The following is a 16028-nucleotide window of genomic DNA, read 5'->3' as shown; positions in this document are numbered from 1 at the left end:
AAAAGAGTTCAGCAGTTCCTCAAAAAGTTAACATACAAAAAAAAAAAGTTAAACATACAATTTACCATATGATCCAGCAATTTTAATCCTCGGTATATACCCCAAAGAATCAAAAGCAAGAACTCAGATACTCATACACCAATGCCCATAACAGCATTATTCACAATAGCTCAAAGGTGGCAACAACCCAAATGTCCATCAACAGAAAAATAGATAAGAAAATGTAGTACATATATACAAAAAACTGTATACTTTTCCACCTTAAAAAGGAAGGAAATTCTGATACATGCTACATCAGAGATTAGCCTTGAAAACATTATGCTAAGTGAAATAAGCCAGTCACAAAGGACAAATATTGTTTGATTCCACTTATAGCAGGTACCTGGAATAGGCAAATTCATAGAGACAAAGTCAAACAGAGGTTACCAGGAGCTGGGGGGAGTGGGGAATGGGGAGTTATTATATAATGGATAGAGTTTCAGTCTAGGAAGATGAAAAAGTTCTGGAAATGAAGAAAGGTGATGACTGCACAATGGTGTGAATGAACTTAATGCCAATGAACTGGACGTTTTAAAATGGTGAAAATTTTGTTATGTATATGTATATTTTATATTTAAAAAAAAATAATGTTATTTATAGATGTTTTTGTAGATGTCCCTAATCAAGTAGAGGAGTTCCCCTGTTTCTATTGTTCTAAGGTGTTTTTTTCCCCCCACAAATGGTTATTGAATTCTGCCAAATGCTTGTACTGAATCAACTGATATTAATATAATCATGTGGTCTTTCTTCTTTAGCCTGTTAATATGGGGGATTACACTGATTGAGTTTCAAATATGAAACCAGTCTTGTGTCCCTGGAATAAATCACACTTGATAATGGTGTACAGTTATTTTTATATATTGTTGAATTCAATCTGCTAATAATTTAAGGATTTTCATGTCTATATTCATGAGAGATGTTGACCTGTAGTTTTCATTTTTTCTATTATCCTTGTCTGGTTTTATTACCAGCATAATATTCATAAAGTGAATTAGAAAGTGTTCCCTCCTATTTTCTGAAACAAAAATCATGTAGCATTGGTGTTTAAGTCTCCTTTAAAAATTTGGCAGAATTCCACAGTAAAATCACCTGGGCCTATAAATTTCTTTTGTGGAGTTTTTAAATTATAAATTGGATTTTCTTAATAGTTATAGCTCTGTTCAAATTATCTACTCCATATTGGTCAAGTTAAAGTACAACAGTTTGTTTTTCAAGGAAACCAGTCCCGTTTCATCTAAGTTGTCAAATTTATGGGTGGATATTCTGTTGATGGCTACAGAGTATGTAGTAATACCCCTTGTTTCATTCTTGATACTGGTAATTTGTGTCTACCCTTTTTTTCTTAGTCTTGCTAAAGTTTAGTCAATTTTATTGTTTTCAAAGAACCAGCTCTTTATTTCACTGATTTTCTCTATTCCTTTTATTTTCAATTTCATTGATTTCTGCCTTTATCACTATTATTTCCTTCCATTTTGTTCCTCTGAGTTTACTTTGCTCTTATTTTTCTAGGTTCTTGAGGCAGAAGCCTAGATTATTGACTTGAGACTTCCTGTTTTCTAACATATACATTTAATGTTACAGGTTTTTCTCTCATGACTGCTTTAGCTGCATCCCACATACTTTGATATCTCATATTTTCCTTTTCATTCACTTTCATGCAGGTTTTTATTTCCCTTGAGATGTCATTTTTGATGCCCAGATTATTTAGCAGTGTGTTATTTTCTAAGCGCTTAGAGATTTTTCTGTTAACTTTCTCTTACTGGTGTCAAGTTTGATTCCATTGTGGTCAGACAACATACTTTGCATGATTTAATTTTTTTAATTCATTAAGGTAAACAAATTTTTTGTTTCATGTGTTGTTTTATGGCCCAGAATATATCTATCTTCATACAGTCATCCCTCAGTATCCACAGAGGATTGGTTCCAGAACCCCCCTTCAGATACCAAAATCCATAGATGCTCAAGTCCTGTATATTAAATGGCATGGTATTTGTATATAACCTACACACATCCTCCTGTATACTTTAAGTCATCTCTAGATTACTTATAATGCCTAATCCAATGTAATGCCATGTAAATAGTTGTAAATACAATGTAAATGCTATGTAAACTATGTAAATAGTTGCTGGCACACAGCAAATTCAAATTTTGCTTTTTGGAACTTTTGGAAAAAATTTTTTTTAATTTTTGATCTGCAGTTGGTTGAATCTGCAGATGTGGAACCCATGGATATGGAGGGCTGACTGTAAGAATATGCATTTTGCTATCGTTAGGTGGAATGTTCTGTAAATGTTGATTAGATTCTGTTGGTTGATGGCGTTGTTGAGCTCCTACTGATTTGGGGTCTAATTATTCTATATAACATTGAGAGAAAGGTGTTGAAGTCTCTAATTGTTGATTTGTGTATTTCTCCTTTCAGTTTTCTCTTCACATCTTTTGAAGCTCAGTTATTTGATGTATACACATTAAGCATCCCTATGTCTTGCTGGTGAATTGACCAATTTATCACCCTCTGTATCTGGTAATTTTCTTTGAAGTCTATCTTACCTGATATTAATATAGCCACTCTTGCTTTCGTTTGATTAATGTCTGCATGATGTATCTTTTTTTTATGATTCCTCTTCATTTGTGAAAAATATTTTCATTTCATATAGGATTTGGGGTTTACAATTCTTTTCCTTCAGTGCCTGAAAAACATCACACCACTTTCCATCTAGACTCTCATTTCTGATGAGAAATTCACTACCATTCTAATAGTTTTCTTCCTCTGTAAGAAATGTGTTATTTTTCTCTAGCTGATTTCAAGATGTTTTCTTCATTTTTAGTGTTCAGGAGTTTCATTATAATGTATCCTGGTGTGGATTTCAGTGGGCTTATCATGTTTGGGATACACTCAGCTTTTTGAATCTATAGGTTTACATCTCTTGCCAAATTTAGGAACTTATCAGCCATTAATTATTCTAATACTTTTTCAACCCTGCCCTTCTTTGCTTCTTCTTCCAGAACTGCAGTAACACAAATGTTAGATATTTTGTTATACTCTCACAATTCTTGAGACTCTGTTCATCTTTTTCCCAGTATATTTTCTTCCTGTTGCACAGATTGGGTAATTTCTATTATTCCATCTTATAGTTCAATAATTTCTCTGTTACCTCCAATCTGCTCTTAAGCCCATCTTCTGAACTTTTTCTTTCAGGCACGTATTTCTCAGTTCTGAAATTTCCATATGCTTATTCATTACATCTTCTATTTCTTTGCAGAGGCTTTCTAATTTTTCATTTTTCTCAAGTGTGTTCTTTTAGTTCTGGATATCCAGTTGTCCAAGCACCACTTGTATAGACTGTTCTTTTTCAATTGAATAGTCTTGGCATCCTTGTCAAAAATCAATTGATCATATGTAAGAGGGATATTTTTCTGGGCTCTCAGTTCTATTCCACTGATCTATATGTTTATACTTATGGCAGTATAACACTGTTTTGCCGCTGTTTGTAGCTTGGAGCTAAGTATTGAAATAAAGCAGAGTGAGTCCTCCAACTTTCTTTTCGTTTTTCAAGATTGTTTTGACTATTCAGGGTCCTATGACATTCCAAATGAATTTTAGGATAGGTTTTTCTATTTATATAAAACACGAATGGTACTTTGATAGGGACTGTATTGAATCCATAGATCACTTTGGATATTACTGTCATCTTAGCAATATTGTCTTCCAATCCATAAGCATGGGAAGTCTTTCCATTTATTTAGGTCTCCTTTAATTTCAGCAATGTTTTGCACTTTTCAGTGAACAAGGCTTTTGCCTGCTTGGTTTATTACTGAATATTCTATTATTTTTGATGCTATTATAAATGGGATTTTAAAAAATATTTCCTGTTTGAATAGTTCTTTGAAAACGTACATAAATACAACTGACTTTTGTGTGTTGATTTTGTGTCCTGAAATTTTGCTGAATTCATTTATTAGCTCTAACAATTTTTTTGTGGATTCTAGGGTTGTATAGATTTGAGATAATGTCTGGAGGAAAGAAATAATTTTACTTCTTTTTGAATGTGGATGCCTTTTCTTTTTCTGCCTAATTATTCTGGCTAGAACTGCCAGTACTATGTTGAACAGAAGTGGCAAAAGCTGACATCCTTATCTTGTACTGTTCTTCAGGGAAAAGCTTTCAGTCTTTCACCATAAAGAACAACATTAGTGTGGATTTTTCATATAAGGCCTTTATCATGTTGAAGAAGTTTTCATCTATTCCTAGTTTCCTGAATGTTTACCATGAAAGAGTGCTGAATTTTGTCAAGTGCTTTTTCATCATCAATTGAAATGATCATGCAGTTTTTATCCTTCATTCTCTGAATGAAGTATATTACAGGATTTTAATATTTTGAAACATCACTGTAAATCTCACTTGGTCATGAGTTACAGCATTTTGGTGAGGATTTTTTGCCCCTATATTCATACGGGATATTAGCCTGTAGTTTTCTTTTCTTGTAGTGTCTTTGTCTGAGACCTCTGTAGTCAGAGCAATGTGTCACAGAATGAGACAGAAAGTGTCCTCTCCAGTATTTTGGAATAGTTTGAGAAAGATTTGTGTTAACTCTTCTTTATATATTTATATATTTAGTAGAATTAACAAGTGAAGCCATCTCATTGTGAGCTTTTCTCTGTTGGGAGGTTTTTTTAATGACTGCTCCAATGTCCTCACTAGTTATAGATCTATCCATAATTTCTATTCTTTCCTGAGTCAGTTGAGATAAATTGTGCATGTCTCGAAATTTGTCCATTTCACCTTGGGTAGCATATTTGTTGGCATACAGCTGTTAACAGTATTCCCTTATAATCCTCTATATTTTTAAAAAGTTGATAATAAAGTTTCCAATTTCATTTCTGATTTTAGTAACTTGAGTTTTTTTTTTGTTAGTCAATTTAGATAAAGGTTTGTCAACTTTGTTAATCTTTTTAAGGAACCAACTTTAGGTTTTGTTGATTTCTCTATCATTTTTCTATTCTCTATTTTGTCTTTGCTCTTTTATTATTTCCTGCCTTCTGCTAGCTTGAGTTTAGTTGGTGCTTCTTTTTCTAGTTACATAGGTTATACAGTTAGGTTATTGAGTTCTCCCTTAATACATGCATTTACAGCTATAAATTTCCCTCTGAGCACTGTTTTCACCATATTCCATAAGTTTTGGTATGTCATGTTTTCATTTCCATTTGTCTCCCAAAGTATTTTCTACTTTGTGATTTTTCTTCTTGACACATTAGTTGTTTAAGAGTGTCCTACTTAGTTTCCACATATTTGTGAATTTTCCAAAGTTCTGTTATTCATTTCTAGTTTCATTCCATTGTGAACAGAAAAGTTACTTTGTAAGATTTCAATCATTTCAAACTTAAGGCTTACCTGTGGCCTAACATATGGTCTATCCTGGAGAACGTTCCATGTGCACTTGAGTGGAATATATATTTTGCAGTTGTGGGGTTAGGTGAAACTGATTTACAGTGTAGTTCAAGTTCTATATTTCTTTGTTGATCTCCTGTCTGGCTGCCCTATGCAGTATAGAAAGCTGGGTATTGAAATCACCAACCATTATTGTAGACCTATTTTTCTCTCAATTCTGTCCATTTTTACTCCATATATTTTGGGACTATATTGCTAGGTTATGTTTATATTTATAATTGTTATATATTATTTCTGTAGTGAACCTTTTATCAATATATGTCTTTCTTCATTTTATTATCTTTTCCTAATTTAAAATCTGCTTTGTCTCATGATACGGCCATCCCAACTCTCTTTTGATTACTATTTGTATGAAATATCTTTTTCCATCCTTTTACTTTCAATCTCTTTATGTCCATATTATCTAAAGTGAGTCTCTTGTAGGCAGTATATGTATAGATCTTGGGGTTTTTTTTAATCCAAACTGCTAACCTAGGCCTTTTGATTGGGGAGTTTATTCCATTTATATTTAATGTGATTACTGAAAAGGAAGGATTTACTTCTGCCATTTAGCCTTTTGTTTTCTGTGTATATCTTTTGTTCCTCAGTTCCTCCATTACTGCCTTTTAACATATTTATTGATTTTTTTCTTGTATTTTTTCACTTTTATCGTTTCTTTCACTTTCTGTATATTTTAAAGTATTTTCTTAGTGGTTACCATGTTAACATGTTAAACTTGTAAAAATCTACTAACTTAGTTTCAATAGTATACAAACACTCTGCTCCTATACTTTTCCATTCCTCTCCCCTTATTTTGTAATTGTCCAAGATTACATCTTTATACAGTGTATGCCCATTAACACAGATGTATATTTTTTTGTGTTTGCCTGAATCATATAGAAAAAGCAGAAGTTATAAACCAAACAAAAAGCACAATAATACTGGCTTTTACACAAGCCTCTGTACTAGTGTTCACTTTTCTTTCTTATGGTTTAGAGTTACTATCTAGTGTCCTTTTCAAATCAGCTTGAATTTTTTGTTTTGTTTTGCTTTGTTTTTTGGGTTTTTGTAGAGCAGGTCTACTGTTAATGAGCTCTCTCAGATTTTATCTGGTAACATCTTAATTTCTCCCTCATTCTTCAAGAATAATTTGCCAGATATAGAATTCTTAGTTGACAGTTTTTCTTCCAAGACTTAAAATGTGTTATCTCTCTACTGGTGGCCTCCATGGTTTCTGATGAGAAATTGGCTGTTAATCTATTTGAGGGTCCCTTGTAGGTAACAAACAACTTCTCACTTGCTGCTTTCAAAATTCTGTCTTTGGGTTTTGACAATTTGGTGTGGATCTTTTTGAGTTTATCCTACTTGGAGTCTGTTTAGTGTCAGGGATGTATAGATTTATTCTTTTATCAAATTTGGGAAGTTTCTGTATATTATTTCTTGAAATTTTCTCTCTCCCCTTTCCTTCTGCAATTCCCATTATGTGTATGTAAGTAAACCTGATGGTGTCGCACAGGTCTTTCAAGCTCTGTTCATCTTTCGTTAATCTTTCCTTTCTGTTCCTCACAATGCGTAACCTCAGTTGAAATATTTCCAAGTGCACAGACTTAATTTTACCTGTTTAAATATGCTGTTGAACCCCTATAATGAAAATTTCCCTTCAGTTATTGTACTTTGCAGCTCCAAGATTTCTATATGGTTCCCTTCTATAATTTCTCTTTATTGATAATCTCTATTTGTTCAAACATTGTTGACCTAGTTCCTTTCGTTCCATTTCCATGGTTTCCTTTAGCTCTTTATGCATATTTAAGATAGTTGATTTAAAGTCTTTGTGCTGGGGCTTCCTCATGGATAGTTGGTAGGCAGGCAGTTTAAAATGCCACAGTACTCTCCTGCCACAAACTAAGCAGCTTCTTTCTTCACCAAATCTTCCAGTTTTGACTAGATTCCGAAGTTTTACAAAAGTTAATTCTGACAGTTTCTGGCAGCCCATTAGTTGCTTTTGAGCAGGTACGATCATGGATTTCTCTTACTCTGTCATTTTTCATATCACAAAGTTTTTTTTTAATTGTATGATTCCATTTATATGAAATATCCACAACAGGTAAAACCATAGAGACACAAGAGGGTTAGTGGTTGTCAGTATCTTGGAAGAGGAGCAAATAGGGAGTGATTGCTTAATGATAAAAATGCTGGAACTAGATAGAGGTGATGGTTGCACAACACTGTGAATGTATTAAATGCCACTGAATTGTACATATTAAAACGGCTAACTTTATGTTATGTGAATTTCACATCAACAAAAAAATTTAAAGTCACTTTTAAGGAGATGTGTTTCCAAGGGCACTTTCCATATCCTAGTAGATGGCCCAGACTAATACTTTCAACAAATTGGAAAGAGATTATTCACAGGGCTCTCATGATCTTACATACACTGAGTATCATCAGAATCTTCCTCATGTTCCTTATGCTTCCTGGTGTCAACACTCTGATGTGGAGTCAGGCTCCATATGGGCTTAGCACATTGAAGCTTCCTACATGTCACTTGTATCTATGGCCTTTCTCCCTCTATCAGTCTTCTTGACACTGAACAAATCCAGAGTTTCACATTCACTGTATTTAAGGGTTCTCTCCACCCCTGTGAATTTTTACTTGTGTACTCTCTGATGCTTGTTGTGAATTTTGACTAAAGGTTTTTCCACACTCATAACATTTGTGGGGTGCTATGGACTAAATTGTGTCCTCTCAAAATTCATGTTGACCCCTTATTCTCAATGTGTCTATATTTGGAGATATGGCATGCAAGGGATAAGGTTAAATAAGGTCAGAAAGGTAGGGCCCTGATAGGGTTGGTACCTTATAAGAAGAAGAGACCAGAGCTTACTCTCTTTCTGATGCTGCTATGTGAGCACACAACAAGAAGGCAGCAGTATGAAAGCCAGGAAGAGAGCCCTCACCAGGAACCAAATCAGCCAGTACCCTAATTTTAACTTCCCAGCTTTGAAAACTGTGAGAAATAAATTTCTGTTGTTTAAGTCACCAGTCAATGGTATTTTGTTACGGCAGCCCTAGCAGACTAATACAGATTTTGGTACTGACAGTGGGGTGCTGCTGTAACAAATTCCTAAAACTGTGGACATGGCTTTGAAACTGTATGATGGGTAGAGATTGGAAGAATTTTGTGGTGCATGCTAGAAAAATCTGAGATTGACATGAAGGGACTGTTGGTAGAAATACAAACATTAAAGGTGATTTTTATGAGGGCTCAGAAAGAGAAGAGCTGAAAAGAAAAGTTCCATCTTTTTAGAGAATACATAAATAATGAAAAAAATGATGGCAGAAATATAGATGTTAAAGGACATTCTGGTGATGTCTCAGATGGAAATGAGGAACAGGTTACTGGAAACTGGAGGAAAGGTGATCCTTGCTATAAAGTGGCAAAGAACTCGAGTGAACTGTGTTCTAGTGTTCTGTGGAAGGTTGAACTTGTGAGTGATGAGACTGGATATTTAACCGAGATTTCAAAGCAGTGTTAAGGAGTGGCTTGGTTCCTCCTGACTACTTATGGTAAAATGTGAAAGAAGAAAGATGAATTGAAGAAGTAATTGTTAAGTAAAAATGAACCCATACTGAAGATTGGAAAATTCTTAACTTATCTACATTGTAAAAAAAAGAGAGAGAAAACTTGTTCTGAGGAGAGCACTGAGGGCATGTCTGAACAATTTGATAAGGTAATTAGTATGGGTGTGAACCATGAATTTAATCAGCCATCTCAGCAGAAGCCAGGAAAAGATGGAAGTATACCCACAAAAACACTGCAGCTGTGACTAAAGTAGGCACAGAAAATGGGATGAAACAGGAAGAGTGTGAATATGCATTATCCTTCAAGGAAAAAGAGGCTATTCGTAAGTTGTCAGGGCTGTTAATCCCACCACAGGCCCAGGGGGCAAGGCTGCCACTCCTTGCTTACAGCAGGGCCCTCTCAGAAAGCCACAGAGGCAGGGTCACCCCTCTGGGCCAAAGGGGTACTGCCAATCCAGTGGGCCTGGAGAGTAGAACATCAAACCAGAGGGTTATTCTCCAGCCTTAGGATCTAATACAATTTACCTTGCTAGGTTTGGACTTATTTAGAATCCTTCACCCTATCTTCCTTCTGATTTCTCCCGTTTAGAATGGGAATGTGTAACCTACTCCTGTCCATCATTTTATTTTGCAAGTACATAACTTGCCTGGTTTCACAGGTTCACAACTGGAGAGGAATTTTACCTTAGGATAAATGGTACCTTTATTCATGTCTCACCTGTATCTGATTTAGATACTTAGACGAGACTTTGGGCTTTAAAGTTGATGCTGGTATGAGTTAAGATCTGGGGGAGCTGTTAAGATGAAATAATGTATGTTCATGTCAGAAGGACATGAATTTTGAAGGGCCGGGGGTGGAATGCCATGGACTGAATTATGTCCCACAAAATTATGTTGAAGGCTTAACCCCAATTTGGTTGTATTTAGAGATGGGGCCTCTAAGGAAGTATTGAGGCTAAGGGAGGTCATAAGGGTGGGGCCCTGATCCAATAGGAATGGTGCCTCATAAGAGGAAGAGATACCAGAACTCTGTCTCTGCCATATGAACACACAGCAAGAAGCCAGCCATCTACAAGCCAGGAAGAATCCTTACCAGGAACTGAATTGGCTGCACCTGGATCTTAGATTTTCCAGCCCCCAGAACTGTGAGAAAATAAAATTTATGTTGTTTAGGTCACCTAGTGTGTGATACTCTTTTATGGCAGCCCTATCAGTCTAATACAGAGGGTTTCTCTCCAGTATAAACTTCCTGATGCTGAATAAGATTTGCAATTTCACAAAAGGCTTTCCCACACTTACACATCCATAGAGTTTCTCACCAGTAGGGATTCTGTGGTGGTAATGATGGTAGAAGCTCTGGCTGAAGCACTCCCTATAGATACTACATTTGTATGGCTTTTTTCCCATGCTGTAACTTCTTTGGTGCTGGCCAAGTTCTGAGTTCAAACAGAAGCCCCTCCCCCATTCATCACATCTGTAGGGCTTCTCTCTGAAGTAGATTCTTTGGTGTTGGGTTAGATATAAGCTACAGATAAAGGATTTCCCACACACCTTACACTCATAGGGCTTCTCCCTATGAGTTTGTAAGTTTGCCTATGTGGAACAAGGTATGAGTTCTAACTAAAGGCTATCTATCTCACACTTACCAGATTTTTAAGTTTCTCTCCCAAATGGATGCTCTGGTGCTGAAAGAGATTTGAGATGGATTTAAATCCTTTCTTTTCCTATATTGTTACATCCATAAGGTTTCTCTCCAGTGTGAAATCTCTAATGCTGAAGATTAGAATTTTGACTGAAGCTTTTAAAATATTCAGTACACTTGTAAAGTTTCTCTCCAGTATGAATCCTCTGATACTGAGTAAGTTTTGAGCTTTCAGTGAAGCATTTACTTCCATTATCACACACATAGGGTTTCTCATCAAAATGAATTTTCTGATGTTGCCCAAGTTCATAATTGAATCTGAAGCCTCTGCCATAAATGACACAATTGTGGGTTCTTCTTCCTGAAGTATCACTCTCCTTGTAGGAAAGTCTGAGTTTAGACGGACATTGCTTCTACACTCATCAAATCCCTTGGTTCTTGTTCCTGCAGAATTTGTGGAGGCATGGTCACTTGCCAGAAATACAAGAGAATTCCTCAGGGAGGGTCTTGGAGGAATCTAACCTGAGCCAATGTTACAAGCTTTCCCCAAACCAGGCTCCCAAGGACCATGCCTCAAGACCATCCCCACTACCAAGAAGGAACCATTATCTGAGATTTCTTCTGTCACAAAACAAGATGGTTTGTCTCCATCTTTATTGCAGAATTGCCTGTTTTGATTTAGGTTGTATACATGAATTTTCTCCTATTCAACATTAGTCCACTGAAGGCAGAGCCTATGATGTTTCTGTCCTGAAGTTCTTTCTCATTAGGCAAAGGAGATCTTGCTTTTGGGTGCAATGTGCCTGATACCAAAGTAATTCAGATAAAGTCCAGAGTGGCTCATTAGCCGATTGGCAAGCTAGCACTGTGGCCACATGTAGCTGCCTCTATCCCAGTCTAAGAAAGCAAGCAGGTGAGGACACTGGGGTGTTCATTCAAGTCACTTCCCAACTGCTAATCCTTGTAACCTCATCATCAAATCACAGACCATGAGCTTCCCCAACAAGGAACAGAAAGCCAAGTGAGAGAGAGAATATGGGGGCCCAATCAGCAATACTCTGTCTTCCTCTCAGTCCCTCTGGGGACAGTGCATGGGTCTCCAAGTTGGATGCCAGGGGTGGGGCTAGCACAGAGACCCTAGCCCCAGAAGTGGTGGAGGGCACTGCTAGAGGGCTGGCAAGGGAGAACTACCCAGGTTAGCCTCCCACAAGCTTTGATATGTTGTATTTCCATCATCACTCTGTTCTAATTTCTCTTACAATTTCTTCTTTGATGTAAGGATTAGTAAAGAGTGTGTTGTTTAATTTCCAATATTTTAAATTTATCTTATTGTTGACTTCTAATACAATTCTCTTAGAGTCATAGAATATACTTTGTATTCTTTAAATCTTTTTAAATTTATTAAGACTTCCTTTATAGACGCCCAATATAGTCTGTCTTAGTGAGCATACCAAACGTACTTGAAAAGAATGTGTATTCTACAGTTGTAGGGTGCAGTGTTCTATAATTATCAACCAGGATAACACAGTTGCTAGTTTTCTTCAGATCATCTATGTCTTTACTAATTTTTTACCTAGTTGTTCTATCAATTACTCGAAGGGGGGCCTTTTTCTCCCTTTAATTCTGACAATTATTTTGAAGCTTTGTTATTTTGAACAGTTATATACACACATAACTCTTATGTCCTCCTGATGAAGTGACTCCTTTATCATTCCGAAATGGTCTTCTTTCCCTTTGTCTTGAAGTTGATTTTATCTGATAGCTGATAGTGAGTGCTATGTTTTCCTTTCCTCATTGGGCATAGTTAATGTAGAAACTTTAAAGTCCTTGTCTGATAATTTCATCCACAGGGTGAATTATGGTATGTAAACTATGTATCAAAAAAAATTAAAATTTAAAAGATGAGTAAGATTCAGAATAGTTGAGGAAAAAGCAGAGGGCTAAGAATCAAGATGAGGTATGTAGGGAGGAAGGGAACACAGATGCCATGAACAGGAGAGGGAGAAAGCCTACGATATGGGTAGGGTAAAACATCTGGCAGGAGGGAAAGGTAAGCTAGTGGTAGAATAGAGAGCAGAGGTGTTAGAGCATCTTGTGGATGGTTTTGAAAGCAGACAAAAGAACACAGATACTCTACTATAGAGTTGTAGCTCATATGATTTAAAACACTCATGTCTCTTCACTTGGCCATATTTTGTGGTAAGTCCAAAATTCATTTCATGAACAAAATTTCCTACAGAAATAGGTTCTCAAACATTGAGAACAGGTTAAATTTCCAATAACTGAGAAACATTGGGATGGAATAGTGAAAATCTGTGAATGTTTTTAACCTGTAGAGTCATTGATTTCAATATGAATGTTTGTGGTTTCTTTGCTTTAAAGGTATGACAGTGGGGTAGTCATTAGTTTTAATACACTACAATTTTATCATTAAAATCAGTCAGATGCACACAGACCAAAAAATATTAATTAAATTCAAATGATAGGAATAATTGAAATGTCCAGCAATAGATAAATGAATAAACAAAATGTTTCATAGCCATACAATGGAATATTAGTCAACCTTAAAGCAGAATGAAATATTACTGATTTGGGCTACAATGCGGATGAATCTTGAAAATATTATGCTAAGTGAAAGAAAACAGACACAAAAAACCACATATTATATGAGTCCATTTATATGAAACATCCAGAACAACCAAATCTATAAAAATAGTGGTTGTCAAGAGCTGGGGGAGGGGAGAATGGGGAGTGACGCCTAATGTGTGCAGCGTTTCTTTGGGGTGGGGGTGGGTCTGAAAACATTATGGAATTAGATAGTGGTGAATGTTGCACAACTTTGTGAATATATTAAAATCTACTGAATTGTACTCTTTAAAAGGGCAAATTTTATTGGAAATGAATTATATGTCAATGAAAACTTTTCAAAATATTTAATTCCAGTGATAGGTAAACCCCTAAAAAAGTTGGAAGTCTTATAAGAATGGAGGCTCTGCTATAGGTAACACTGTCTGTAAACCATCAAAGGCTCCTGCACACAGCAGACATTCAAAAAAATTTTTTGAGATTAAATAAAAGAGTGCTAATTTCCTACCAGTTAATAGCCTCTAGGTACAACCCCCTTCTATGTCACAACTCTAATGCATATTTCAATTTCTCCTCTTGGGTAAAAGCCCTTAGGAAAAAATGCCTAAATGTCATGATGTACATATAGGTCAGAATATTCTATATAATTCAGAACTGACATATAACAAAGTATCTGAAAATGGAATTTAAAGAACCCTAAAATATATAATTTCTATGCCTCAAATAACAAACATAAAAACAAACAAACCCCTTTGTTCTTTTGTACTTTCAAAGTAAGTTAAGATTGGGTCCATTTATGAAACAGCTATGTTATAAGTGTCTTACATTTGCAGATACAGAAACTTCATCTTAAAAAACAAACCTACTCAGATGCTCGTGCCCTGGAATCAATTTTTCATGAATGAATAAAAGAAAAAAATGTACACTGAGAGATGTTGGTCATAGATAGGATAAGGTTCAGGGTGTGCTAAGGATCCCACAGGCAGTGGCAGAATAGGGACAGGAAAAGCAATGTTCCATTTTGGCCAAGAATGCTTCTCTATTAACATCAGAAATGGTAAAGTGAAACATACAAAAGAAAAGCTCCCCCCCCCCCCGCCCCTGCACCACGGGAACATTCTGAATTGCATGCACTACATAAACATTTTCTCTCAAAGGTATAAAAGATTTGACAACTGAGGGACATACAGCCCTCAACGATATCTGATAACATCAAAACCAATGATTTTTAACTGATACAGTAACAGACAAATATCCACTATATGAGCTCAGTATTAAGATCAAGTTCAGATCTTACAAAAAAATTCTACACTTGTCATATTTTTAGGACAGGCAAAGCAAAACTTAATTAGCCCAACTGACACTATTTTTGGTAATTGATATAATCAGCATAAGCATCCCACTTGGCATCTGTTTAGGTGGTCAGTAAATGTTAACTCCATTTGATTATGTGAAGTTCACAATATGCCTAGTCTCAGGGATTAGAAAATCTTCCCTTCAGGACATACATTCATTCGATTACTATTTATGGCAAATTCCTTCTCAGAATCCTTCAAAACCAAACTTGTTCCAGGTTCAAGTCCACACTCCTCAGCCTGGCTTTCAGGATTCTGGCTGAACTACTTCCATCCAGGCTCAGAGGGGGTGAAAGCAAAGCCTTCAGGGGCAAGGCAAGTAATGAATGAATCAGGCACCTCAGCCGTGGGGTTAAGAGGCACAAGGGGGTGTGACTACACCATGGAGATGCCGTTTGGCTCCAGCTACTTGTCATACACACCAAGAGTGTGGACTCAGGACTTAGGTGTAATCTTCCAATTTTTAAGTGTGGAAAACCCAAATATAAAGCATGGGGTCAGCCAAACTAAATCTACCCATGAATCACCAGCAGACAGCAGATCAGCATCCTCACCTCTAAACAGAGAAAAATGATGTGACAAAAGGCCACTGACCGCTCCAAGCTTCCCATATGATGAGGGACAGCCTGCAGGTCACCTGCTCTCTGAGACATGCTAGGCTTCCAGCCACATTCCCACAGGAATGCATTCCCTCAGCTCTTCAACTTGCCAAATCTGTCAGGGGCAGCTCAGGCAGCTCCTTCCTTGAAAGCCTTCCTTCACTTTTTTAAGCCTTGGGAATCACTGGGCACATAAGCATGACTGTGTTTTAACTGCGTTGATAACACTTTACTACTTGATGAATGCATAGGTCATGAATGGAGCAGAGGAGTCTGAGAAAAGGCTCCAGGTAAGATGAACCACAACTCCAAGATCAGGGCTAGGTACCAACAAGGCAGCTCCAAGACAAGAAAAGGCAATGGGTCCATCCTGCAAGAGCTAGGAAGAAATTTCAGGACTCACCTCATCCCTGGTTGTCAGGAGCCCTGGGGCCATATTCTTGGTCTGCTGAGTGCTCTTCCTAGAGAAGAGTCAAGTTGCAGAGGCAGAGCTGGGGAAAGAGAAGAGAAGTGAGGGGGTGCTTGGGAGAAGTACCCTTCTATCCAGCCTCCCAGTTCAGCAGAGGCAAGAAGGAGGTAAGGAAGGCAGGTTGCAGAGGGCATCAGAGTCATCCACTCTTAACCAGTGTCCTGTAAATAAGGCTCCCAGAGCTGGGCCAGCAGCAGGTTTAGTCCCAATCTCCAGTTGGGAAATGAAGTCCACAGCCCCAGCAGCTGGATGAGACTCTATTAAGTCACTGTGTGGACTCTATTAAGAGGAAAGGGCCTCATAGTGCCCACAGGTGAGCATTCACATTGAG

At 36.8% G+C, this 16028-nt stretch overlaps 1 protein-coding gene across 1 annotated transcript in view; it reads right to left on the bottom strand.

The window, feature by feature from the left end:
• ZNF169 (zinc finger protein 169) overlaps nt 1-16028 on the bottom strand; it is a 47063-nt gene that overhangs the window by 18691 nt on the left and 12344 nt on the right. Inside the window, exons 2-3 of the mRNA XM_057547826.1 lie at nt 15632-15719; nt 10693-10731 (exon numbers count right to left, since the gene is read on the bottom strand). Of these exons, the coding sequence (XP_057403809.1) occupies nt 10693-10731; nt 15632-15664 (72 nt within the window). The 5' untranslated portion in view covers nt 15665-15719. The remainder of the gene's footprint in view (nt 1-10692; nt 10732-15631; nt 15720-16028) is intronic.

The sequence above is a fragment of the Balaenoptera acutorostrata genome, chromosome 6 (assembly GCF_949987535.1).
Source record: "Balaenoptera acutorostrata chromosome 6, mBalAcu1.1, whole genome shotgun sequence".
In the NCBI taxonomy this organism is placed as follows: domain Eukaryota; kingdom Metazoa; phylum Chordata; class Mammalia; order Artiodactyla; family Balaenopteridae; genus Balaenoptera; species Balaenoptera acutorostrata.
The sequence above is the reverse complement of the archived record's forward strand: the minus strand, read 5'-3'. Positions and strand labels throughout refer to the sequence as shown.